Source organism: Dromaius novaehollandiae, chromosome 27 (genome assembly GCF_036370855.1).
Source record: "Dromaius novaehollandiae isolate bDroNov1 chromosome 27, bDroNov1.hap1, whole genome shotgun sequence".
Classification (NCBI taxonomy): domain Eukaryota; kingdom Metazoa; phylum Chordata; class Aves; order Casuariiformes; family Dromaiidae; genus Dromaius; species Dromaius novaehollandiae.
In genome coordinates, this window is record NC_088124.1 from 3,612,957 (window position 1) to 3,638,778 (window position 25,822).

General features: G+C 43.4%; 1 protein-coding gene and 1 long non-coding RNA gene across 2 annotated transcripts in view; one reads left to right on the top strand and one right to left on the bottom strand.

The window, feature by feature from the left end:
* Positions 1-539: 539 nt before the first annotated feature.
* RPS10 (ribosomal protein S10) overlaps positions 540-25,822 on the top strand; it is a 40,530-nt gene continuing 15,247 nt past the window's right edge. The window contains exons 1-6 of the mRNA XM_064497959.1: positions 540-721; positions 1,037-1,186; positions 1,669-1,840; positions 5,223-5,300; positions 5,675-5,730; positions 22,319-22,429. Of these exons, the coding sequence (XP_064354029.1) occupies positions 566-721; positions 1,037-1,186; positions 1,669-1,840; positions 5,223-5,300; positions 5,675-5,730; positions 22,319-22,429 (723 nt within the window). The 5' untranslated portion in view covers positions 540-565. The remainder of the gene's footprint in view (positions 722-1,036; positions 1,187-1,668; positions 1,841-5,222; positions 5,301-5,674; positions 5,731-22,318; positions 22,430-25,822) is intronic.
* Positions 10,126-16,793, bottom strand: LOC135323710 (uncharacterized). The gene is made up of 3 exons (XR_010385195.1): positions 16,592-16,793; positions 13,815-13,919; positions 10,126-10,890 (listed from the first exon to the last, which is right to left on the bottom strand). It is a non-coding gene; the product is annotated as an uncharacterized LOC135323710 (long non-coding RNA).

The window sequence follows — 25,822 nt, forward strand, 5'->3', positions numbered from 1 at the left end:
TTTCTCTGTTTGTCTTTGCTCCAGCACCCCGCGGAGGGGATCAGGGAGCCTCCCACGGCCCGAATCCAGGGCAGGTTTCTGCAGGGGGGAGTCTGGTGCATGCACCGAGTGTGCCAGGCCTCTGCTGCCTGCCCTGTCCCCCAGGTACCAACGGCCAGCGAAGCTGGGACACGCGGGGACACCAGAAATGGCAGCGAACCCCCCTCATGCACACACACTGCACGAAACGCTGGTTTTGCTCCAAAAAGGGGAGCGCGGTTTGCTCCCCATGGGCTAGGCCTCGCACCGTGTCGCCCTCTCGGCGCCGGGTGAAGCAGAGGGCGCCCGGGGCCGGGGGCGCGGAGGGGCAGCATGGGGCGACGTGACCGCGGAAGAAGCAGCGCAACTGCCGGCTCTCGCCGGCGAGACCGGCCCCGCGGGAAGGCGGCGCGGTTCCAATCAGGCACCGCCGCGGCAACCCCGCTGCCCGGCGCGGAGGGGGCCTTGGCGCGTCTCCCTCAGGCACTGCCGCGGCCACCCGCCGCGCCAGGGGGCCTTCCGGAGGCCGGAAGCGGCCGCGCTGCGCATGCGTCCTCCTTTCCGCTCTTGGGCCCGCCGCCGCCGCCACGGTGAGGCCGCGCTCCCGGCCTGCATCGGTCTCGCATCGGCGCCATCCCGGGGCGGCGCCGCGGGGCCGCCGCTCGGCAGCGGCGGGGCAGCTGCCGCCCGGTCCCCCGCCGGGGTATTTCCGGGGTGGGGAGGGCCCAGGCCCGAGTCCCCGGGGCGGGAGCGGGAGGGGGGGCGGTAGGCCGCGCGGGGCCCCGGAGGGGGCTGTTACCGGCGGGGCCGGGCCTCGGCGCTGCAGGCCCGGCAGCTGCGGGGCTGGGCTGCGGCGGCCGTGCCGGTCTCTCACCGGGGGACTCGGGAGGGTTCCTCTTATCAAAAACAGCCCACTTATCAGTGTGGTTTTTTTATTATTTCCGGTAGACTTTGGATTCATGAACACGTTTAGTTTCAGCCAGCAAAATTTGCTGTTTCTTGCTTGTCTTTTGTTTAGATGTTGATGCCCAAGAAGAACCGAATTGCCATCTACGAGCTCCTTTTTAAGGAGGGAGTGATGGTAGCCAAGAAAGATGTCCACATGCCCAAGCACCCCGAGCTGGTAGACAAGAACGTACCCAACCTCCATGTCATGAAAGCCATGCAGGTACAGGGCGAGGCGGCACTGCTGGGGCTGGGCTGTGGGTGTACAGGCTCGTGTAGGGTATCCGGATGAGTAGACATTGCCAAATCCTACTTTGCATTTACTGTTTCTTACCTTGTTCTGGTTGTTTTCCCATTTTACTGATTACTGGCCTGTTTCCTGTTTACCTGTTTTATTGCTGTGTTTACACAGACTGTCCAAGACTGTTTTCTTTTTAATTGACACAAATCTGTAGTCCTCTTTTTGAAGTTGTGATATTTTTGTGTGTGATAACCTTAAATTTTCCTTTGGAACTAGAATGTGAGTGATGCTGCGGTTCTGTCTTCTGCACATAAACTTTTATTTATTTTTATTCTGTTATTCCGCACTTATTGCTTATTTCTGTTAACAGAGAAAAACATCTAGCGATGGTATTGATTGGAGATGTTGAATGATGATAAAGATCATACGCTCAACTGAAAAGTAACTGAGAATTCTCTCTCTAGTCTCTGAAATCCCGCGGTTATGTGAAAGAGCAGTTTGCGTGGAGGCATTTCTACTGGTACCTGACCAACGAGGGCATCCAGTACTTGCGCGATTACCTCCACCTTCCCCCTGAGATCGTGCCCGCAACCTTGCGCCGTAGCCGCCCCGAGACTGGCCGACCGCGGCCCAAAGGTAAGCTGTGGTCGAGAGGTGACTGCTGTGTCCGCAGCAGAGAGCGTGTGATGAAGTTAGGCCTGGTGGACAGCGTAACTTTGGATAGTCAGCTGAATGGGTGTGAATTAGTATGATTCTTTGATGCATAAACATGAATAGACCAAATGGAGATGTGTAAGTTTTATTGCTTTGTGTTTGGTGCTGGTGTGATGGTTGCTGGACTGCTGAAAAATTGGAGAGCGCTGAAGAAAGCTGTGAAATGGAATGAAAGGCTGGGAAGAGTGCTTTCAGTGTGGGACACAACCATTCCGTGGCTTGTCTGACTGCGAGCAGGCCTGCTGAAACCTCGGGCTGTGGATCTAGGTGGTAGCTAGTGCCCAGACGTTGCTGAGGTCCCCGACAGAGGATGCCCCTAGTTAGCCAGAAGGCTTTTTACAAATCATTCTTGTCTTTTGGGAAGAACCTGCTGCAGTTCTCCGCTGGGAAGGCGGCATATGGGTTGTCTGTCTAGTCCAGCAGATAGAGAGAACCTTGCCTCTGCTTGCGTTATACTTGGAAGAGCTACCTGAGGGGCTGTTGTGTAAGATATGAGTAGCCTTGCCTAGGATTACCAGTATGTGGAACAAACTTGCTTTTCGATGTAGCGTACAGTGACACAGGATTCAGGGGCAGAAAGCTGAAACGAAGCGTAGGTGCTGCATATACTTCAAATGGGGATTTGGCTGTGGCACTTAGGACCAGTTGGATGTCCACAGTGCTGGCTTTATCATGTGCTTTTAACGTGCTGTTAGGCAAGCCAAGTCCTTAAGGCTGCCTTCAGTTTTAAAAGTTTTCAACAAATGCATGTAGTATGTTTTGTTTGTAGTTTTGATTTTTTTCATGGTTTTTTCACATCCCAGAGAGAAATGGAAATGCTAGTCATGTAAACATATCTACCATTGTTGATTTCTCAAGTTGCCTGCAGTTGCCTCTTCACGGGCATCTCCTTGTAAAATGTTGTGGTGCTTTCTGCAAGTATCTGAAGTGCATTGCCGAGAGGTATGTTTTTGGGTTGCAAATAGTAATATTAAAAAAATAAAGTGGGGGTTGCAAATCTCCCTGTTTCACACACTAGGTAGAATGTACCCTTCTCCCTTTTGGGTACTTGTTTAATGGCCTTGGAATAGTTTCGGAATCATTATGACACTGCTCATCATAAAGGATATCAAATAGTAGTGCAGTATAAATAAACTTTAGATGAATGTGATCAAGCCACCATGTCCTTCAGTTCAGTTCTGAAAATGTTCCTCTGTTCTAAGGTAATAATTAAAGTGGGAAGGATGGTTACATTGCTTGTATGCCTTTGGAAATGATGTGTGAAATCCCTTCTGCTTCGTTTTCCTTTTTTTGGTCCAGTAGTGGGAAAGAAACATCACAATGTAGAGCACAAATTATAAAACATCAAGTTGTCCAGGGTGTCCTCGTGACCAAAACTTCTGAAATCTGTTACAGGAGGGAGAGAGAAAATTACTGCAGCCATGGTTGGCAGAATAGCATTGCCATGCTATTGAGGAGGTAGGAGGTCCTCTGCCTTACTTGTGTGGAGTTGCCTCTTCTGTTTACAAAAGATAATTTTGTTGTAGGATGTCATTCCACTCTCAAACAAGGACTTATTCTGTGAAGGCTGGGACTACATTACAGAGCTCTTTCTGGTATACACTAGGAGTCTGTGCTTCACGCTTCTGGGCCACATCATGTTCCAGTCAGCAAGTGCTGTACAGCACACTCGGGACAGAATCTGTGTCAGCGTGTGTATATGCGATGGGGGAGTTTTGTCTGCAAATCGTTCAACTTCGTCAGCAAGACAAAACTGTAGCATCATCTGCTTCAAAAGCAAGACATGCATTGGAATAGGAAGATGATAGTTTATTTGATCTCTGAGGAGTGTTGGAATTTATCGCACGTAGTCTTTAGATGTTGTGTTTATCCAGCGAGCTGAAGAAGCTGCATATCTGATGGGAGGGTGAGGCTTAGTTCTTGGCAAAAATGTGCTTAGAGTTTCTTGTTGTGAGGAAGCTTCATGTGCAGCATCACAGGCCTTGTGCATTGCCAGTGACCTCATTCCGTCCACATCTTACTGGGGTTAGCTGGTCCTGCTGCAGGAATTGTTTGTTGCTACAGTACTGCTTCTCTGTGGACTAGCTGCTTTACACTGCAGTAGAGTAGGAATCAGAGTTGAGTGTGGGGAAGGTGGTGCAGAGTCGAAACCTCAAAGTTTTGCTTGAGCTTTTGGGGTTTTTTTGCCTTTTCTGGTACTTTCATGCAGTGCTACCAGCTTTCTCAAGTGAGGCTTGATGCAAAAGTTGAAACATTTAGTCTAAAGCAGATTTTAGACTACTGTGTATTTGATATTTGCAATTTGTCTGCTACATATGTGATTGAGCTGTTAGAAATGAAGGATGGACAGATCTGAAGTAAAAACAAACAAAAAAAGAGTTTAACCCTAACAGAAAAGAGGGATGTAGAAGCAGCTGTAGGATAAGTTAAATAATCTCTTGTCACATCTGTGCATAGTGTTTCTCTTTGTTTTAAAAGCATCTATTGTAAGAACTGATTTTATATGGGACAGCTAGTGCCTATGGTGTAAATCAAGCCTACAGAAAAACACAATTCATGTGTTTCTTGCAGCACATTTGAGACTGTTGGAACACTGTGGTGTGTCATACAACATCCAGCCTTTACTCTATTTTACTGCTTGAGCGTGAAGGCCTTGGTCTGGTGCTGCTGGAGAATATTTCATTATTGGTATTGCAGGGGAATGCAGCGAGGGTTGCACAGAGGCTGGCAGTCCAACAGATTTGTTTCTTTCCTACAAGTGTTCTGTCCAATATTAATCTGATGTTATATAGATAATCTGCTCTTAGTTTTATTAATCTATTCCATTTTGGAGGATTTGTGATACCGATAGTGTAGCTGTATTTTAGGTTGGGATGAGAATGTCGTGCAATTTGTGGCTTAGCTAAGAAGGAGCCTGTCAGACATGACAGATTCCCCTATTTCTGGGATTTTGTTTCTTCTTCATTTTTGGCCCTTATTTGAAGCAAGTGCTCTAGCTGTGTTTGCCCGTAGACCGTTGTTGAGATGGTGCTCTAAATCCAGTTTTTACATTATTTATAACTTCAACCCATGCACAAGCTTACACAGTTAAACAGATTTCACTTGTAAAGTGAAGTTTTTCGTACAATATCACTCCTTTGTTTACATTTATATATACTAAGCTGTCTAAGGTGTAGCTATTCTGGTAGGTCTGATGCTTCAATGCAGGGTCTTTCCTTTTTTGCCACCTTCAAATGCAGGGTCACACACAAATGGTTGTTGCTTGTATAAACAGTGTATTTGATGTTGCTGTTTTCGTTTACAGGTCTGGAAGGTGAACGCCCTGCTCGTCTTACTCGGGGAGAAGCTGACAGGGATACTTACAGACGCAGTGCTGTTCCACGTGAGTATCTGTAATGTTGCTGTATGGATATCAGGCTGAGCTTGCTGTTTGTGCAGCTTTTCTCTGGGAGATTGATCTTCAATATTGACCTGCTTTCAAGGAGGAAATGAGGAAAACTGGACTTCTGGCATAGCTTAGATGTTTGCACAAGAGAATTGTTCTGTATCTGCTTATGGATGTGACTTTTTTTAATTTGTCAGCCTGAACTGTGGATTTTTTCTGGGGTGGGTTTATTAACTGTAACTGTCTCAATGATAGCTGTTTTAATTTGTTATATTTAGCCTCTTTTGTAGCCTCCTTTGATTTGAAGCAAGAGTTCTGCACTTGGGGAGTGGATTCTTTGATCTGTAACTCATTCATCTCTTTCTCTCCAGCTGGTGCTGACAAGAAGGCTGAGGCTGGTGCTGGAGCAGCTACTGAATTTCAGTTTGTAAGTATTTGCATTCAGGATTTGCTTCCTGTGTTAAGGCTTTGGATAGGGGACACCAGATAGGTCATACCTGCATGCTCTTCAGTGTGGTGCTTCTCAGTTATTCCGTGCTGGGGTTAGGTATTTGGCACTGATCTTCTCCGGGAGGCCTGTGACTGTTATCCTTTATGCTGAACTCGTTTGCTGCACTTCTGTCAGGGGAACGAGATGATGGCCTCAATGCTGTGACAAGAAGCCAGCGACACATTTGAGAAGCATGTTGCGATCTTTAGAGGAAATGCATTATTTTATGCTTTAGCTGTTAGTGCATGGAAGGGTTTGGACATGATACAGACAGTTGGCTTAAGATGGGCTGGGTTTGTGCTTAGTCTTGCTTTTCTGGTTAACCTGTGTCAGGTAACTCGTCTCAAGTAGATCAAAGTTATGTGACACTTGGAGCAGGGGTGCATGCAATGACTTCTAATGCTCTTTCTTTTCTGTTGCAGAGAGGTGGATTTGGTCGTGGACGTGGTCAGCCTCCTCAGTAGAATTTCTGCTTATGTTTTGTGTATAATAAAATAGGTGAAAATGTCACCTGGGTTGCATCAGTGTGTGTTATTTAAACACAGAAATCTAATGCTCATGTAATGAAAGAGGTGACTCAAATTGCTAGGTGATTGGCATGTGTAACAACAGTTGTGTAAAAAGAACTTCTGATTAGAAAACAGGTTATGAGAACTTCCTGGGTTTGGTGATGACTGATGTAGGGTTTTGCTAGTGAGCAGAGGTGATTTATGGAGGAATGAGGAGCCTGGGTTCATGGCGGCACTGAAGTGCTGCAGGCAGTTTTTCAAGTCTGTCTAGGAAGACGCTCATTTTTAGTAATTTCTAGTAATGCAATAAACCTGAGCTGAGAGACTGTTCTATATTGTAGACAGAAAATTCAACAAATTCAGCTGTGTTAGCCTGAGGCCTTCAATGAGTCAGACACAAACAGTGCGGGGAGGTCGGCATTTCCTCTATTCCCATTCTGAAGTCACTGTGATAATTAACTGTGACCTAAGAAAAATAGGGTGGTTGTGACAGCATGTGCTGTCTGGAGCTGAGGAGCTGGGACAGGGAGGTGCAGCGCAGAGCCAGGGTCCTCTGCAGTATGCATCCTACCAGTAGATGTCACCCGCAAACTAATAACGGGATAGATGCTAACTGGGAATGATTTTTCAGTTGCCTGCTAAATGATATTTTGTTCTAGGACAGCCTTAATATCACAGAAGTGCTGAACACTGGAAGATTAAGTTGGATTATAGCCGAGTAGAAAAGGAACTGACTCCAGTTCAGTCTAGGGGGGAGGAAATAATGGGCATGTGATTCCTCTGATTCCAAGGGAATTTGAACTGTCGGTGTTAACTGTCACTGGGGGGAGATTAGGTGTTTCAAATTTTTATTTTAAGTAACTGTTCCATCTGCCTCTGTGGAAATTTGTAGACTGCAATTTAGCCAAACATAATCCAGACAAAACTGTTGAATCTCAGATGAGTGGATTTAGCAGGGTGCACTTTACAACCTAGTTCTTAGTGGCAGTGTGCATTAAAGAAACTATTTTTCTTAAGCTTTGCTAGCAATATTCTTGACCTTCTGAATTGTCCAGATCTGCTAGGGCTTTTCATTCAGGTTCTGCTTATTTTACATTGTAGTGGTAATGCTTATACTTGCTACTACGCATTTACAATTGTGAATCTATGTGGGAAGCCAGTGTTGTGCTCAGCAAAATGTTTAACCTCATGTGAAATTAAGCAAAGTCACTTGGAGTACTTAAGGAAGCATGTGGCAGTTGTTATTAAATAATGAATAATGATGGAGTTTTCTTTTTTCTTTTTTCTTTTTTTTTTTTTTTCCAAAAAGGACATTTGAGTCAGTGAAGGGAAGATCCATGTGAATGAATATAGATGGCTTTTGTCTTGGGGTGAAGAACATTAGTGTACTTAACATTTCCTTTGTGAAAGAGTCTACCTCTGCTTTTAAAAATCTCACTACTTTCCTAACCCACCAATCTATTCAGCCTGGGACTGGCTGAATCCTCATCTCAAAGAGAGTGTGTGTGTTTTGTTTTAGCATTATGCCATCTGAGCTGCTGGGGTCTGAGAAACATAGCCATTAACGATGTCTCCTTCCTGGCTGGTGCCTCCCTGGATGCTGTTTAGTGGAATCCACACCGGGCAAATGACAGTTTTATTGGACAAATGCACGGAGTCACAAGACGGGCCTGATGCCCTCCATTTTCGACTATATCTCCCATTGCACAGAGGAGACCAGGCTGAATCTAAAACAATACTGGGCAAACGATGGTTAGGGAAGTACTCGGGTGCTTGCCAGGATTTTTTTGCTTTGAAGCAGTCAGCCCTTTGGGCAGATTCCCCCTTTTTGCTGGACTGTGTGGCGGCATTGCCGGGCTCTGTCTGCCCCGGGCCCAGCCACTCGCCCATGAGGCGACTGTACAAATGCATACCTAACCTGTGGCCTCTTCTCTTTTTTTAATTTAATTTTTATTATAAATTGGGGAGATTTTGTGGTATTTTGCAGCTGATGGATGCTAGCCATCAGCACAGCTTTTCCTGAGAGGCAGCGTTGTGCCTGGTGCTCACAGTCCTCGGTGACAGCTCCTGTGAAAACCTGCCTTGAGGTCGAAGCCCAAAATTGCCTGAAAACGGCCACTTTAGAAGAGCCACCTTTGACACCCGAGTTGTGTGAGCCTCACGCGGGGTGAGGGGCTGAGCCGGGGTGCAGGCGGCTGCGTGCTGCATCCAGCCTGGGGTGATCCCCCCCGGGGGGCAGGCCCGTCCCCGGGGTGTAGCCCCCGGCGCCGCCCCGCCGCCCGCACCTTTGTTCTCCTCAGGGCGCTGGGGTACAATGGCCCCCACGGCCGCGCGCTCCGCCACTAGCGTAACCCCCCTTCCCCCCTCCCCGCCTTGCGCAAGATGGGCATTCTTCCCGGCCCGGCGGCTACGCGCTTTGCGTAGCGCCGCTGTCAAAGCGGCAGCCATGTGCCCGGCAACGCGGAGCGCCGGCGCTGCCTCGGCGCCTTTTGCGTAACTGTTAAGGCGCCCCGGCACGCAGCCGCCCAGCTAGCGGCTTACGCACCATCGCCTTATTCTCCAAGCCCGTCTGCGCCGCGCTGTTGGCGCAAAGAGCTCGCGGCGAGGCGCAGGGAGGAGGCGGAGGCGTGGTGGCGACAGTGCGGCGGGAGGGGAGGGGGGAGCGATTCTGGAAGCCGGACTGCGCCGTCTGCGTGGCGGGCGCGCCGTGAAGCGGCAGGGGGCAGCCGCCGCCTCCCGCGCCCGGCGGCTTTACGCCGTTTGCGTAGCGTGCCCCAAGATGGCGTCGCGGCGGTCGTCGTCGTCGGCGGTGGCCGGAGCGCTGGCAGCGGCGGCGGAGCGGCTGGAAGTGAAGGGAGGGATGAGGCGGGCGAAAGGCGGCAGCGCGTAGCGGGTGGCTCCCGGCCTGCGGGAGACAGAGAGAGCCAGAGAAAGAGACTCCTGCGGGGAGGCGGGTCCCCCTCCGTCCCCCCCGTCCTTCCCCTGCCCGCCCCTCGCGGGAGCCGCGGCGGGTCCTTCCCGGCGCCGCCACCCTGCCCGCCCCCGCCGCCTCAGCCCTCTAGGCCGCGGGCCTCGCCGTCCCTGCGGCCTGCCCCCGCCCCGCCGCCCCCCTCAGAGCGGAGGATGATGAAGCTCAAGTCCAACCAGACGCGCACCTACGACGGCGACGGCTACAAGAAGCGGGCGGCCTGCCTGTGCTTCCGCAGCGAGAGCGAGGAGGAGGTGAGGGGCCGCGGCCGGGGCCTCCCGCCCGCGCCGGGCTGGGCCTCGCCGCCGCGGCCCGGCCGCCCCGGGAGGGTGCTGGGGGCGAGTCGGCGCCCGGCCCCGCGGGGGCAGCCCTGCCTCGGCCGGCGGCCGCCCTTGCGCAGCGGCGGGGGCGCGGCAGAAATTTCCCTCCGGGCGCGTTAAAATTGTCAAGGCGAAATGCTCATTTCCACCCCCCCCCCCCCCCCATTTCCTCATCTCTTTCCACTAAACGTGAGAAAAACGCTGAGAGCGGGAGGCTGCGGGTCGCGGGATGGCGGAGCAGGCGGGCGAGGAGCGCTGTGGCGCGGGATGGGGTTTGGCAGTTGCCTGGACCGACCACGCTGGCAGAACTTCAGTCCAGCACATCACATGAGATGGGAAAGGAAACCTGACCTTGGATTTATAAAAAGAAACTGGGATAAAAGGGGACTGATGGAGTGCCAGAAGTTGAATGTTCAGAGAGGCTTGGGAGGAAGTGGGAATTAAAGGTAAATTGGTTAGTTTGAGAACGGCTGTGTCGCTCAGTGGCTGTATTGTCGGCGAAGTTAAAAAGAGTAACTTTACGCAAACGTGCGTTTTCATTATCCTTTTTAAACATGTGCTTACACGGGATTGCAGTGCATGGAGCAAACTGGGCTGCAGGTCTTTCTTGCATGTTACGGAATCAGACATACTTCATTTCGTTTGCTGGTTCCTGAATGGCTGTACTAGAGTCTTTGTTCTCCTGATTATCATATTTGTAGCTACAGGAAATCGGAAGGGAATGCAGACAGTTCACTAGAGGAAAGTAAATTAGCATACTGTTCAGTTATTATTTAACATGGTGAAGGAGGCTTAACAAAACCTTTATTGCTGTGCTGTCATGGTGAAGAGTGTCAACGTTTCAAGTGAAAGCAGTTTGAAATAAAAAACACTTTTTAGGGCAGCTTTCATCATAGCTAGGCCTCCTTACTGACTTTCAGGAAACTTATGATACTTTGAACTAACTACGAAGAAGAATGTGGTCATATTGTGTAATGGTGCTGGGGCTAATCAGCATATGTAGTTGAAGGCATCTGAGTTTCCTGATGGATTTTTACCCAATTTATTAGGGAAGTGTGGCAGTTCTTCTCAAGAATTAGATGTTTGACCATGTTTGACTACCATATGGTTAAAGATATAAATGTAACTTTAACAGCTGTGTGATGTAATCAACTTCTGACTGGTTGTTAGTCTTTATTTTACAACTCTTCAATTTGCAGTGTCATACAGGCTGCGGCTCACTTCACGGCAGTGGTCTGTTACGTGGTCTGACCAGGGCTGATGATCAGAGCTGGTACTGGTGACACAAAGGTTTGTTAACCTGCAAGTTTCACAATATTGATCAGAGATGGTTAAAGAAAAAAAATAAACAAGCTCATTCTGAAGGCACGTTAACCTGAAACCAATTTCTTTCAATTTAGTTTAAATTGTTTAGGTTTGTTTAAGCTTTAGTTTTGAAGCCTTTTCATATCTAAGTTGTGGCTTGTAACAGTTTAAAGTGGATTGAAAATCTCATTTAATTTAAACTGGTGGAACTTCAAACTTTAGTTTATAGGTAAGACTTTGAATAGAAAAATCTGTTTCCAGTTTTCAAAAGGAGGAGTGAAGAACTAGCTGTCTCACTGTGCCTAATTGTGCCTTGTCATTTCCATAGATTTGTACAGAGGCTGCGAGTGAAGCTCTTGAAAAACTTTGTGTGCATCAGGACAAGACAGGTTCTCACTTGGGTGTTGTATTCTCGGTTTACTTTTGGTGCTGCCAGTGTTTGGCCTGGTGTGGGATCACACCAGTAAAATCAGGTAGTGTGTTGTGCTGTGCTGTGACATAGTAAGGTGCACTGATTGCTTTGCAAACCGTGCAGTATGTGATGTAGACTGACTTCCTCAAGTGCGTGCATGTATGTGTGTGCTTTAAGTAAGCCACAGAAATGGTGAAGTTGTGAATTAACTTAAGGTTTTGTTTTATTTTGGGTTGGCATCCCAAGGGCAATGCGCAGTCTTCCAGACACCATTATTTATTTATGGTATCTATATGGTTAATGCGTAGCTGAAACCCTGTCTTGCATTCTTATCTATGACATACCTACTATGTGAAGTGGAGTTTTTCAACAAATTCCTTTAGGAAAATTAGTATCAAGTGATACTTTACTAACTACACATGTGCCAGAATGGACTAATTTAAATTATGCTTGCATTGATTATTTAAATCAGCAAGCAGGAAACCTTGATTTTTATTTTCTACCTATTCTTAGGTTTTCTGCTGTGTTGATATTTAAACTTTAATTAGAGACAAATTTACTGGTCTAATCATATCGCCACTTGCACTTTTTTGATAGGCGTTATCTGACACCTTTTGGAAGGTGTTATCTGTATATATTTAATTAATTATATAGCTTAAAATGTCTATGAAAAGTCTTTTACATTTTGTTCTCATAGAGAATAATCATTTTTTGTGCTACTGATGTGTTTTATTATTGATAGTTTCTATTTAAATTGAAATTGAAATCTATTTCAAGGATTGTCCCAAGGAGAGAGAAACAGAGCCAAAATATAGTTAAATATCCTTTAAATGTTTACAGTTAAAAAAAAAAAGCCAAAAGAATGTTTTGATGGATAATTTAAATTTGCTGTATTAAAGTATTGTTTGTTTATAGGGCTGGCTGGTTTTGGTAGGGGTGGCTGGTTTTGGTTATTGTTTTCTCTTGAGGATTTAGAAATACACTCGCACATTTCTCCTTTACTTCCCACTGTGAACTTAAACAAGTTTTCTTCCTTTTTGAACCTCTAATTAGCACCTGAATTTTAAACATACTTGTGAATAAACAAAAAGAAATTAAGCAAAAGTAGAATTAGGTGTTTATCCATTAACTCTTCACTTCATTGATTTAATTTTCTTGAGTCTTAGCAATAAATAGATATTGTTGAAACAGCATATCTTTGGTTTGGCATTAAATTCACAAAGGGACTTAATTCTTACTTCTCTGTTTTTTTATGTTAAGTGATTAGTTTTTCTCCTCATACTGCTAGAGGTTGCATGTTTTCTGTGTTTTGCATTTGGAAGCTACTAGTTTTGGACATGAAAGACTCTATGCAACATTTTTGGAAGACCAAATGTTGGGTGAAAAGGCGTCTTTGTTACATTTGCCTTTAAAAAGCAGTGAAGGGAGAGTTCATTTAAACATGAATCTCAAATGGAGTAAAAACCCACAAGTCTTAATCGGCCCATGTGAAAAATCTATATCAGTGTTGTCTTGTAAACAGCAAGCCACCGTAGAGGAATCTCTTTGAGCAGGAGGAAGGACAGGGGACTCGACAGGATAATTTCAAAGAGAATGTGAGCAGACTTCAAAGAACCTTTCAGCGGTAGTGAGAATACCAGGACTCTACTATTTTCATCTTTTCAAAGGAATGAAACTCCTAGGATGTTTGCTGCCTCTGAAAAAGTGGAGGAGGAGAGTGTGCGGATTAAGAGACCCTCAGTATCCTGTTATCTCTGAAATCCGTTGTTTTGTTACTTGTGATGTCAGCGACTCTCAATATTGCTGTTATGCTGTTATTTTTAAATAACACAAGTATTTTTTGTGTAGACCAGCTGTTTCTGTGAGGAAATGTTCCAGAAAATTTCACTGATGTCTTACTATCATGAAGCAGATGGAAGCCTGCTTAATGGCAGCATCTCTGTTATATTTTAACAGAAATAAAAAGGAACTGTTTGGCTTTAAGTTCTGTACTGGTGTAGCTACAGGTTTAAACATGTCTGCATTGTATCTGCTGAAAGCACAAGCTGCTCATTAACAACTCGTATTTTCAGAGACTTTTGGAGGAAATGCTCCAGAAAGAATAGGATCCAGGATTGGTCGTCTTTTCTTAATTGAGAATGAAGTCTAAATTAAGATGAGAAAACAGAACTTTCACACAGCGTCTGGTAAGCGCTCAGGCTCTGTAGTTTTATGTGTGCACCAAGCCAGTACTGTCACCAAAAGCTACATTTATGTAGCCATACAAGAGCCTCAACTGGGGAGGCTAATTGGAATGCAAACTAACCTTTTTCTTCTCGCTTCTGCTGGGTCAGTTTTTAACAAAACTGTGGTGTAATACAGCAATTCTCAAATTTTGACTGTAGTCTACAACTAACCTGCGGATCTTGCCCTGCACACTGATGATCACGCAGCGTTTCTGTGGCGTCCTTTGTGCATGTGCCTCAGTGTAAAAATAATATTAGCTAAAAACACTTTTGGTTCTTTACCCTCTGGAAGTAAGGGGAGCCCAGCGTCACAGGATCATCTTGCTTTCCATGGAGTATGGTCTCGGAGTCGCTGTTCCAATGGCTCAGCTTGCCTCTTCACATTCCCTTCGGATGCATAAAAGGCTCGTGGTTAAAACCAAAAAAATTTCTCCCTGTCTGTTGCTAACGCGTTACCACATCTACAGTAGGATATAGGCCAATTTAGAAATAGTTCTCTTGTTTTTGCTTCTCTTGTCCTGCTCCCCTGTGTTGTAGCAAATTCTTCAAGAGCAAGAATATAAACTTTTGCAAAATCTAGCAACTGTCTAAGAAGTGGTTTCTAGCTTTTCTTCAAGGAAGCCTTCATAAACAATTTTACAGACAATTCCATGGTCCCTTGTACTTTCCAAAACTGCAAAAGAATGAAAACTATTAAATTTTCACTTATTTTACTGGGAACTCTGTAAACTCTTGTGAAACTAAGAATTGAGTCAGTTTTGTTCTGCTGCAACTCGGGGAAAGCAATGAATATGGGAGAGAATACTTAATTTGTGCATTTGTTGACAAGGACCCAAGACCCAAGTCTCTTCATAACAATTCCCTGAAATCCCTTTTTTCTTTCAGATTTCATTGTATATGACCAGAGGCTGTGGTATCTTTCCTCTTCTACCTACCTTTCTCTCCTGGGCTTCTCACTTTTGTTTTTGTTTTTAAATAGCTCATGATCAGTTCCTTGATCTGGTTCCTCTCACTGCCCTTCAGTCAAACTACCACAGTCATGGAGGCAGGTAGAAGCAGTTGGGGGTTGTACTGAACTGAGTATCACAACCAAAGGACTTGCAGCCTTCCCCAGGCTGTAGTTGAATGGATGGTCTCTAAAGGTCTGGGAAAAATTTTGTTCTACCCTAATTTTTCTGAGAGACCACGCTCATTTTCTCTTCCCTCCCCCCACCCCAGCACAGTGTGCAAACTAGCCTTAAATTAAGATCAGATTCCTTTATTTAAAAACAATATTGTAAAATCCAAGCAGATGATCATTTTCCTTTCACTGAGAAGGGAAAGATCTGAGAAATTCATTTCTGCCTTATGAATAGTAAACATAAGGGTTCAAATGCTACATATAATATCTAGCAGTTAGGAAGGAGGTACTCAGGTTTTTTTAAGCTGCAGTTCTTTCTTAACCCAGCTGAGACTGACTGTGCAGACTAGTCAGATATCTTTCAAATTTTGCATGCAATTTATATCAGAATTTGTGTCTCTGTCCTTGCTGCACAGTCAATAATGCACGCTCTTTGTTTAATTGTTCTAAGAAATTTTACATTAACGTGTAGCATTCGGAGGGATACGGTTACCTGCTGGGTAGAATTTTCTTTTAAGAAGCTTCAGAAGATTTGAATATTATTTTCATTCTTATTGACTTAGGTGGTTGCTTTTTCTCGTGTCAGTGGCATATTTTGATATTATATGTAGGATTAACTCCTTATGTTTGTAAAGCTTTTCAAGACCTTTCATGGCTGTAGGTTTTTTGCATGCTTGATTTTTATGACTAGAACATGCTCATCAAAACAGTATATGTATATTCACATACTGGCCTACTGATACTGAGTCATTCAGTGTAAAAAGAACAGAATACTCCCTTTCTCTCTCTCTCTCTCTCTCTCTCTCTCTCTCTCTCTCTCTCCTTTTTTTTTTTTCTTTTCCTCTTCCTTCAGGAAGAAAAGGCAGCTTTAAAAGCTAACATTCCTTCTGGAAAAAGTCTGCCTTGAAGAGTTGTGTAAAGACTGGATGGTCAACAAACTGGTTTTGACAGGCAAAATAGGTTATCAGTTTTGGGGTCTTTCACTGGGTGTGCCCTTGTTATCGGCTCCTTGCTTCTTAGACAGGTGGCTGCTAGTTCAGGCATTTCAGCTGTTTTCTCTGTTTTGTCCCTACTATGAAAGGCATGTTGCAGATAACTTTCATTCTTATCTAAAACATAATTTTGATAGAGGGAGAGGACTCATAATTATGTTTTTCTTTGGTAAGAGTAAGCAGTCACTGTAAAATTACAAGAAATCTGTAGTAACAGTAATATGACCTTTGGTATTTTGAAGCCAGAGTAGCAGTGCAGCACATTGCAATTTATAATTTTTGTTCTAAGAAGTGGTCTAAAAAAACCCAGTTTTTTTATTTTTCTCTCTGTTTCTAATACTGTAGGTGTGATCCAAATGCTTTAAATAACTTTATTCCAGTTCAGGTTTTACTCCTTTTCCAGGACTTGTGCTTCATTTTTGTCAAGATCTTTCACATGAATAATTCTCATCGTTTTCTGTCATTAAATTGCCGTCTCCGGTTGCTACCTACTGCATTGTAAGTTAAATCACGTTATGCTGTAGAACAATGTGTGTGTCTGTGTGCAAAAATAACATTTGTCCAAAAAATATATGTAACATTCAGGAACAGTGTCACTCCTGTGAGAACATGCTGTTATGGTTAGGATAGCTTTTCTCTGTGGCTTGCTGTCGGGGTTGGATATAGTGCAGCAGCAGTAGTCCTGTTAGCTAAATACATTGTCATGTATAAAGCTGGCTATAACCTTGCTGACCACAAGCTGCACTTGTTACTATGTGCTAAGTTGGTAACATGCCCTGAATAGCAAGAGGGTTGGAGAAGCCTCCCTGTAAGCCTTGCACTCCCTGACATGCTTGTTCAGACTATCCTGTGCTAATAGTTTGGCAAAATGCATGTTTAGTCATAGCGTAATTAAGGCTGTGCTACTGCCAGTTAAATTTAAGAGATTAATTTTTGTCTTTACTTACGGAGCGTTTCTTTTCTCCTCCTGTTCTTCTCGAACTCTGTCAGTGCATGCATTCTTGCTGCTGGAAGGTGGTTTGATGCAGCCTGACCGAGACTGCAGTTTTGTCAGATATAAAAGCGTAAGATACAGTAACGATAATATATTGGGGTTGTAAGAACATTTGTTAACTTTGAGTAAAGCATAAAAGGTCTTTTATTATGCCGGACACAGAGCTGTATCCTGACCGGTCATAGGACAAATCAGAAAGTCACTAGTACAGCTGAGCTCCAAACTCTTGAATACAGAGACTCCTCTTAAATTGAAACTTTCAAACAAAGACAGATTGTGCAGGCGAAAATCACTGAAGTCAGACATCTTCTCCGCCAGTCTCACTAAAATGTATTCTGAGAAGTGTTGTTTTCTTGCAGTCAGTGTTCTGATAAATAATGATATAATGTCAAATGAGTTTAAATGTCTGGGGGTTTGTACTTCAGTAACTGTTCAAGTACTTGATTTTGTGACTTAATATTTAGTAGAATATAGAAAATGCAGAGTCTGTTGTAATAACAATAAACTGTAAGTCATTTTCTGGAAGCAGAATGTTCCTTGGAACAAATGTACCTGTTTAACATCTGTATTTAACATCTGTAATGCCTGCTGTCTCTTACTGGGTGCGTCTGCCCGCTTGATCGTCCTTAGCCTGACGTATTTGGGTAGAGCTGTCTTTTCATGGAAGTCTGGAAAGTAGATAGCTCATTTTCTAATAAGGTTGTAGCCTAGACTCTAATAATGCTGTAGCCCATTTAGTCTTTGCTATATTGCTTCAATGGAGCATTTTTCTAGAAATCCTGTTCCTTACAATATGGCTACTGATGTGCTGTGGGTTTACTTGGGTTTTTTTGTTTGTTTGTTTAATCAACCGTTGGGGAGAACCTGGGAATCGCTTGGTGTCCATTCTGTAAACTGCGAATTCACTCTTGGTTGTCCAGTTTTTGCTTTGCAGAGCACTGTTATTTCTGGAATAACTGATGTGAATAAGATTTGTAAGTAAGTAAATAATTTTAAGGTCGATATTGCATATCAGGGGTTCCCAAATTTGTCCTGGTGACAAACTCTTTCCCTTTCTCTAGCCCTGCACAGGGAGCAAGAGTGTTTGGCTGTTGAGGCAGTGTTAGATGTCTCAGCGTGTGTTTCCTGTCTCCTCCAGGGAAAAGTTCATAGGCTGTTCGAATCTGGTTTGTTGTTTCTTTGTTTGTTTGTTTGAATGCTTCTTTGAACATTGCCTGCCATTAGGGCTACATGTAGCGCTGTTCAGGAGCCCCTACTATAGACTTAAGACTTTGTGTATTTTTCTTACTTTTCTCTTATTTCATTGTTTTTGTGTGTGAGCTACTTCTGGGTTGCCTTTTTTCATTGCCAAAGAGGCTTGTGTTGCTCACTTCCCTGCTTTGAAATGACATACTGTCTTTCAAATCCTAGAAAACAGAACTTGGCCATGTGATGTAATACCTGCAAATACTTTTCCAAAACATCTTGGCTCCAAAATCTGCCCATCAAATCCCTACCTACTAGGCCAAGAATTTCCGTAACCATTTAAAAACAGCTTCCTGTCAAGAATAAAATGGAAATTTAAACTTTCCTTTGTGTTTTGGCCTGACACAAAATTCTACACTGAATTCTTATAAGGGGTCTGTTGGTCATTATCAAAGTATGTTTGTTTAACAGTGGACCCATGAAATGTGCTAGATGAAGGGAAAGTGGAAATGAATGCTGGGCACAAAAAAAAAGACAGATTTGGATTACTTCAGCTGTAGTCTCTAAGGCTGCTGGGTGGGATTACGGTAGAGTTGTGCTGGGTGACGTGTACAAACAATGACAACGTTACATCTTAAAGAGACTAGATACTTCTTCCTTTTTTGTTGTTTCAGTTTCGAGTAATCTGTGTCCCTTTCTCTCTGCTTTTAAGCAGATTTGAGAGAAAAGTCACTTTTGGTATATTTTTTTATGACTGTTTTGATTAAATCTCTTTATACCCCAAACCATTCATTTAAAAATATGCTAATAAAGTTTGAGTAAAATATTAGCTATTGAGGACATAGGTGCTACTAGGTGGTCTTTTAAAAGAGTGTACTCCTCCTTTTGTACCTTTTGGTTATATTGGATATATTCAGTCTAATTAAGTAATTGAATAACACTTTTGTCATGTCCCTATCAGAAATAGAGAGACAAGTTTTGCAATATTAGGAAGTTTCCAAACAGTACTACCTTGTGATACAAATTTCTTGACTACCGCTTTCAAAATGCACGAAAGATAAGTGTTGGTCGAGGGTTAGAATATGCAGGCTGGGTCTGCAGGACTGTGCTCCCATCTTTAGGTTGTAAAATAAAAGGTATAGTTGTCATTCTCTGTCTTGGCTTTTTGATGGAAGTTAGTCTTGTGCTGTGCCATGGGTTTGCTGTCAAAATTCGTCTTTGGAAAGAACTCTGACTTCATGGTGGCAGAAGTACAAACTACTGCACCCCTCTTCTGTAAGACCCCAACCCCATTCACCTGCTATCTTCCCTTCGCCGGGTAATTCACATCTGCTCGTCCAGCTGTCAGGGGAAAAGGTTTCTGTTGAGGAGAGCATTTCTTAGGCTCTTATCTTGGGAGGAACAGCATGACTGCTGTATCCAAATATTAATGATTTACAGAGAGATGTTATTTTTCAGTAGATCTCCTTTTATTGGGTTTTGGGCAGTTTGTAAAATACTTGAATAATGTTTTTCTTGTGAAAATATAGTCTTGGATTATAATGGCTTTTTTACTTGATACCTTTGCATGTCTTGAATGTATTGGGGCCCAAGACGTTTTCAGATGTTTGGTTTTTAGAATACAATGTCTCACCCTCATTTTGAGCTAGGCCCCTTTGTCTTGTAAGAGCTCATTGGTAGCAATATCCTGTTTAAAGTTGTTTTAAAAGAATGACCTTGTAGGGCATGCTTCCTGCTCTCTCTTGATGGGATTTCCTTTTTATTAAACAGGAAATAGTCTGATTACATGAAAGTGTGAGAATGACAGGTTTTTCCTTCCCAGAGAGGGTTGTTCATGCTAATTCTATTTAGAGTACTCTCAGCTGCCAGAACTGCTGAAGTTATTTGCATTGCCTAAAATTGTTGTTTACACCTAAAAGTTTCACGCTGGTGTGTTGCTAAAGCGTTGCCGTGGTCTGAACCATCGGCTAATCTTTCATTTAAAGGTCTTTGTGCAGTGATTCTGTTAGCAGATACATCTTTTTTCCACAAGTGGAAGGTGACAGGATTCAGTGATTTGTAGTGTGCTCTGCTGATATTCAAAGGTCTGCTTCTGCTGCTTTTTCTCCCCCCCCCCCCCCCCCCCCGGCTCTCTGAATTGAAATTGGAAACTGCAGAGATGATGCTTTCTTACCTGACAAGAAAATGTGTATTTGTAACATCCATTACTTTTCTTTTGACTTTGTCCTCAGAATCACCTGCTGACCTGAAGTTAGGAATTTCAATCCAAGCTCTTCTGTATACAGTGCTGGTAATGAATCAGGATGGAGTAAAAGTACTGTAACAAAATAGGGAAAGAGACTGATAAGATGACACAGGCCCGCTTAGTGCATTGTGTGCTGAGCCTATAGTGGCCAAATATTGACTTAAAACTAGAGGCGGTTGCTGATGATGGCATTAAAACCCCTCTACCACTGGCTAGTGTCTGAAGTTTACATTCCATATTTAGACAGAGTTTGCTGATCATGTTTCATGTGGATTGGGTGTTTTGGGGAAGGAATTTTGTCTTCTCCTTGAAGAAGGCCAAATACCATGGGATGTTATTATAATGTAAATGCTATTCCATTTTATTCCGTAAGCCGCAAGAATGGTCGGATAGTTAAGCATTGCCATTAGGAAACTGCAGAATTAAGGTAGCCCATTCAGCTTAATTCATTTCTAGCGTGCATTATGATTGCCTTAATAGATTGGGTAGCACTCGGGGGTTGATTTGGGGTTGTCTAATAAATGATGGTGCTTTATGCACTGCAGACTTGAAATGTGGGTACTGACTGAAGCAGGAAGGCTTTGAGATGTTTATTGGTAGGATACCCAGAAAATTGCTGATTAGAGAAGTGCTGACACTTGAGAACATTGAGTTTCATTCCAAACTTAGGAAAGGTTAGACCAGCAGTTGCCAAAACGTTTGTTGTGACCCCTCTTCAGTTTCTGCCCCTAGTTTTGAGAGCTGTTGTGTGGAGCGTTGCACCTTATCCCTCTCTCCTCGCCCCTGCATTTCTAGCCCGTTGGCCACCACCTTTTTCTCTGTGCATGGTCTGGGTGGCCCTTGAGGAGAGTTTTTCTTCATTCCCAGGTCTGCGCCTTGTGCCATGAAAGACTAGTGCCTCTACTTTTTGTGTGCAATGAAAATAGTGCAAGTTTTGTGTTCAAAATTAGCATGTGTATTTTTAAAACAGTCATGATGAATATTATTAAGGTTATTCTGACCATATTAACTATGCTGCTTTTGAATGTTTGCATTAAAGTTTTAATGTACTTTCATGTTAATGTCTACATAACTTTCAATTTTGAACAGCAGAAAGGGAAATAATTTTGCAGAGTGGTTGGTTGATAGATAAGAATTTTCAAAAAGGGAAAAATGGGGAAACTCTGGAAATCTTAAGCTTGCTTTCATTGCAGAAGCTTAATTTAGAATTCTGTATGTAGGTTTCCCCTGATAATTAGTGCAAATCTTTTAATATCCCACTGGAAAATCAACATTTACACAGTAAAGCTTGGGATTTTAGTGTCTTGTACAGTTTAACTTTGAAATGCCTGATTGAAACGGTTACAGCTGGCCTGTAACCTAATTGGACTGGTATGTTGGAAAGTTTCTGGAGCAAGTTGCTTTGGCTGTGAGCTTTGTGCCAGTGAAATGATGATGTATAACATGATGACTCTAATGAACCAGCTTTGTTCAGAGAGTTGAAAAACAGTGTTAGTTTTTAGTTTCTATCTCTGCTTATGGATATATTGCAGGCAGATGTGAATTAGCTTTTTTCCCAGAAAATGACAAGCAAATTTTTATGCATCTCGTTGGACTACCTAATCTGAAGCTAGCTAAGCAACTACTGGACACAGAACTGAATTCTTTGGTGCTTGCTACATAAGAAGCAGCAGATGGGAAAGTTAACGCCCAGCCTGAAAATCTTTGTTAAGATAATTACAGTTAAATATTTGGTGGGCAATTACCTGACTTGTATACGTTATTAATGTAACTGCAGAGGCAAATAAGGCAAAAGGTACCAAGAAAGTTAAATCAAGTTGCTTCTATAGGCGGTGGAGGTATGGGCAGCTTTTGTGCAGTCTTATGTTGTTGTAGTGTCCCAAAGGGTCAAGCCTGTGTTGACTACAGCAATGTGCTTTTACAGTATAATTATTGTAATGCTGTATCGAATAGCAAATCGTTGTTTTGGTATGCATAGGCTTAATTTATTCTGAGCAGTGAGAAGGTAATGGTTGAAATAATTTGGAGTATTGGAGTGCTTCCGTGTAGTTGCTAATGAAGTTTGCACAGCTGCCTGGAAAGGGCTCGGGAATATTGTCGTGGAAAATGTGGAGTATTTTCAAGGACTCGTGTTGGATTAGTTGTGTTTGGAGATGTGCAAGATACAAAGAGAACTTCTGCCCTCAGGAGGGGCCCTGCAAGAAATTATTGCCTTGACTTTATACATCAGCTGTGCTCTACCCTCCGCAGGTGCTGCTGGTTAGCAGTAGTCGTCATCCCGACCGATGGATTGTCCCCGGAGGTGGCATGGAGCCGGAGGAGGAGCCCAACATGGCTGCTGTGCGAGAGGTCTGTGAAGAGGTAAGTGTTCAGCAAGAGCAGGAGCTCCCGGAGCCGCGCTGGGGATTGTTAGCCAAGGCTCTGTGCATTTGCAGTGTTCCCTCGTTTTCTGCAAAATGAAGAAAACTGTAGGGTTGCTGGTGACATCCACATTGTACGTGGGAGGGAAACTGGAGTTCTAAATAAAGACAGCAGAAGAACGTAATTGAGGTTCTCATTCAGAATGAACTTCTCCTCGACTGATACTTTTGACTGAAGACAGTTAAAATTAAACTCTAATAATTTCAATACATGTGGTGATGCTCTCAATTTTATTTTGTTTTTATAAAGTACAGTTTCAGAAGACAGCTGTGTTTTTGTGGCGCTAATAATTGAGTAGAAGATAGAAAATATTCCTTATTAGCCATTGAAGACATTCCAGAAATAGGGACCTCAATACGTGTTGGTCCACTACACATTTTGGGTTTTACGTGAATACCAGAAATTGACTATAAGAGTTGTCATAAGCAACAGTTCCTGTGTGTTCAGTCGCACACACACACCCCAAACACACTTGAAGCTGTTTCAGAAAGGGGATCAAACAGCAACATACAGATTTATGAACTGCATGGAGAAGGCCTTTTTTTCCTCAAGGTTGCAAGAGCAAGATGTGGGGGGTTTGTTTTGTTTTTTAAGGAAATTAAAAGTCAGCAAACGGAAGTTGACTGTATCTTATGCAAAATATGTCTTTAAAATTCAGTTCTGAATATTATTGGAATGGAGAGGTGCTTGGGATTCAGAAACAATTAAATGGTCGTTCACAATGGTAGGTTCACAGTTGTATAAGACAGGATTAAAAATGCTTTCATGAGGGTTATAAATCTATGTCCTAAAGAACAAAAATCAAGAGCTAATTGATGGGAATTGGGAGGAAGCTTCCCCAGTACTTGCTTTATTTGTCTTGTATATGTAGCTTTTCCCTGTGTCTTGTATATGTAGCTTTTCCCTGAAGTACTTGAAAGTACCTGCTGTCTAACAAAATGTTGGACGTCGGGGCCTCTGGACTAATCTTATGTGGCAGATCGTGTGTCATGTGTTTCTCTTTAGATGTTTTCATAATCTAGCAGCTTTTCTGGAAAGATACCAAAGACATAAAATCAAAGTTTATTTTTAAGTCACTTTGGGTCCTTCCAGTACTGGAGATTGCTGCTTTCAAATCTTGTTTCCAACTTGTAATACAGCTCCTGCTTTTTTAATAACTCAGCAATCTTTCAAAATACTTTACCAGAAAAAGCGAGTTTAACCAGAACAATAGAAATATTTTCAGTTGCAGAGTCCTGCTTTACAACCAAATCCTTCCTAATAATTAAGTTATTTGATATCGAAGTCAGAGGTTCATTCAGGAGATCCATGGCTTCGCCTTTCAAATCCTTAAAATAAATCTGCATCGACCCTCCCTTTCTCAGGCAGCTCAGAGCCTTGGAAGAGTTGCTCTCTTTCCATGACAGCTCAGTGGTTGAAAGGAAGTCTTGGCATGGACTCGGTCTGCAGCGAAGAAACTGGTTTGGGCTGGCTGAGATAATCCCCTCTCACTCAGCTGGTGTTCCCTCGCTCACGTGGACTGGTGCCGAACGGGAATGTAATTCAAACCGTGGCAGCCTGGCAGGGTCGAGCCATTCCCAGCGAAGTACCTATCTGCTTGAATGCTGCTCGACAAACAGCAAACATCGAGAGCCGCAAAAGCGGCAGGATTACCAGAACTGCTAACCTCTACGATACCCAATAGTCTCTGATGTGCACGCAGAGTCAGAGAACAAAATTGAGCTATCAAATGCTGTTAACATAAGGGCTTTTCTGAAAGTGGTCTGCAGAGGAGCAGCTTGTCATGTGTATAAAATTACTTGAGCACTTCTGCGGCTAATGATCAGACTAGCTGACACAGGTGGAAAACACATGCCAGCTTTGGGGCACGTAAGACCTTCCTCAGATACATTTGTTTTCCAGTATGTTGCTTATGATACTTACACAAAATTATAACATATATCAACTCTGTCTTAGGCTCAGTGAGCTGTTCACTGTTAAAATGTTGCTTGGGAATGCGTGTGCAGGAGGTTAGTGCGTGTCATATTCTGGTTGCAATGCTGTAAGGGACTTGTGTGCCCAGTTTCCCAGCTTGGGTTATTGATTTGGCAGGGGTAGTTTTTTAAGAGGTGGCTCGCTGGGCAACTGGTGTGTACTAGCCTATGCTAGCTGGAACTTAGAATTCTACAGTTAATCCTTGTTCATCCTTTCAGAGGAGTTTAGGCTTTTTCTGATAGGTTGTAGCTGAGACCATGATATGTGGGCAATAAGAAGAGCTGCTTTCTGAGTAGATTTGGTCTTTGCTCTTCTCCTAGCACAGATGTCTGTCAGTCACAAGGAGACAACAGGTTAGATGAGCAGGTAGATTCTGCTGCGAGTTTTGAGAGAGAGAGAAAATCAGATTTCCTCCATGTCCATGGGCATAAAGTAATTTTTATTCTAAAAGGATGATGGTCTCTGTGCTAATCAAAGCTATGGAAGATACTTGTGGCCTTTCTTTCACTGACTTTGGTATAGCTTTTCCATTTAATCAGAGCTAGTTGGAAGAGGTGGAAGGGCTCATTGCACTTTCAGTTGCTTGTGGTCTTTGGAGATGACAGTAGGCTCTCTTTCGCAGTTTGTTCTTTTGCATGGTGTATATTTTCTCTTTAAAATATCCTTCCTTAAACTGAGATTCTTAACTTCTGCATTCACTGTGTTAATTTCATCGTGTGTGTTTGCATTTATACATGGTATCACTGGAATAATTGCTATGTAAGGAAATCTGACTTCCACCTTTTCCTAGTTTTCAAAATTTTAGAATGACTGTTCTGAAAATGAAATGTTGATTCTGAGTGACACCTGTGATTCCTTTGTCCCAGTTTGAGTTAAAAGTCCTTGTCCTAGTTTGAGGTAGTCCTTATCTGTATTAATCTGTACCAGTAGAAGTATTAAAGTAGACAGGTACCAACACTTGTCATGCTTGCAATTGTGTGCATAAAATTTGAAGTGACTGAGGACTTGGGCAGTCTTTGTAGGCAAAATGACAGTAGATAAGCATGCTAGCTCTGAGTAAGAGTAGTCTTTATAGAATAAAGCTGCTTACTTCTGACAGACTGTTGGAAGTGATGTCAGTCTTGTGTAGCTGCAAACTCGGGTACATTCTAAGGTTCACTTTCTAGAAAAAATTATATGCCTTTCTGAAACAGTAAATACTAGTACCAAGATCATATAGTTTTTGCTTCTTCATTCTTGGCTTTTTGCTGTTGCATTCTCTTCCCAAAATTAATTTTGTGTTAGGGATAAGAAGGGGTTTTTTTATGGGTGTGAGCAACTGGTGAGGAATGTATTGAAGAAATAGATGCTTTAATTTAA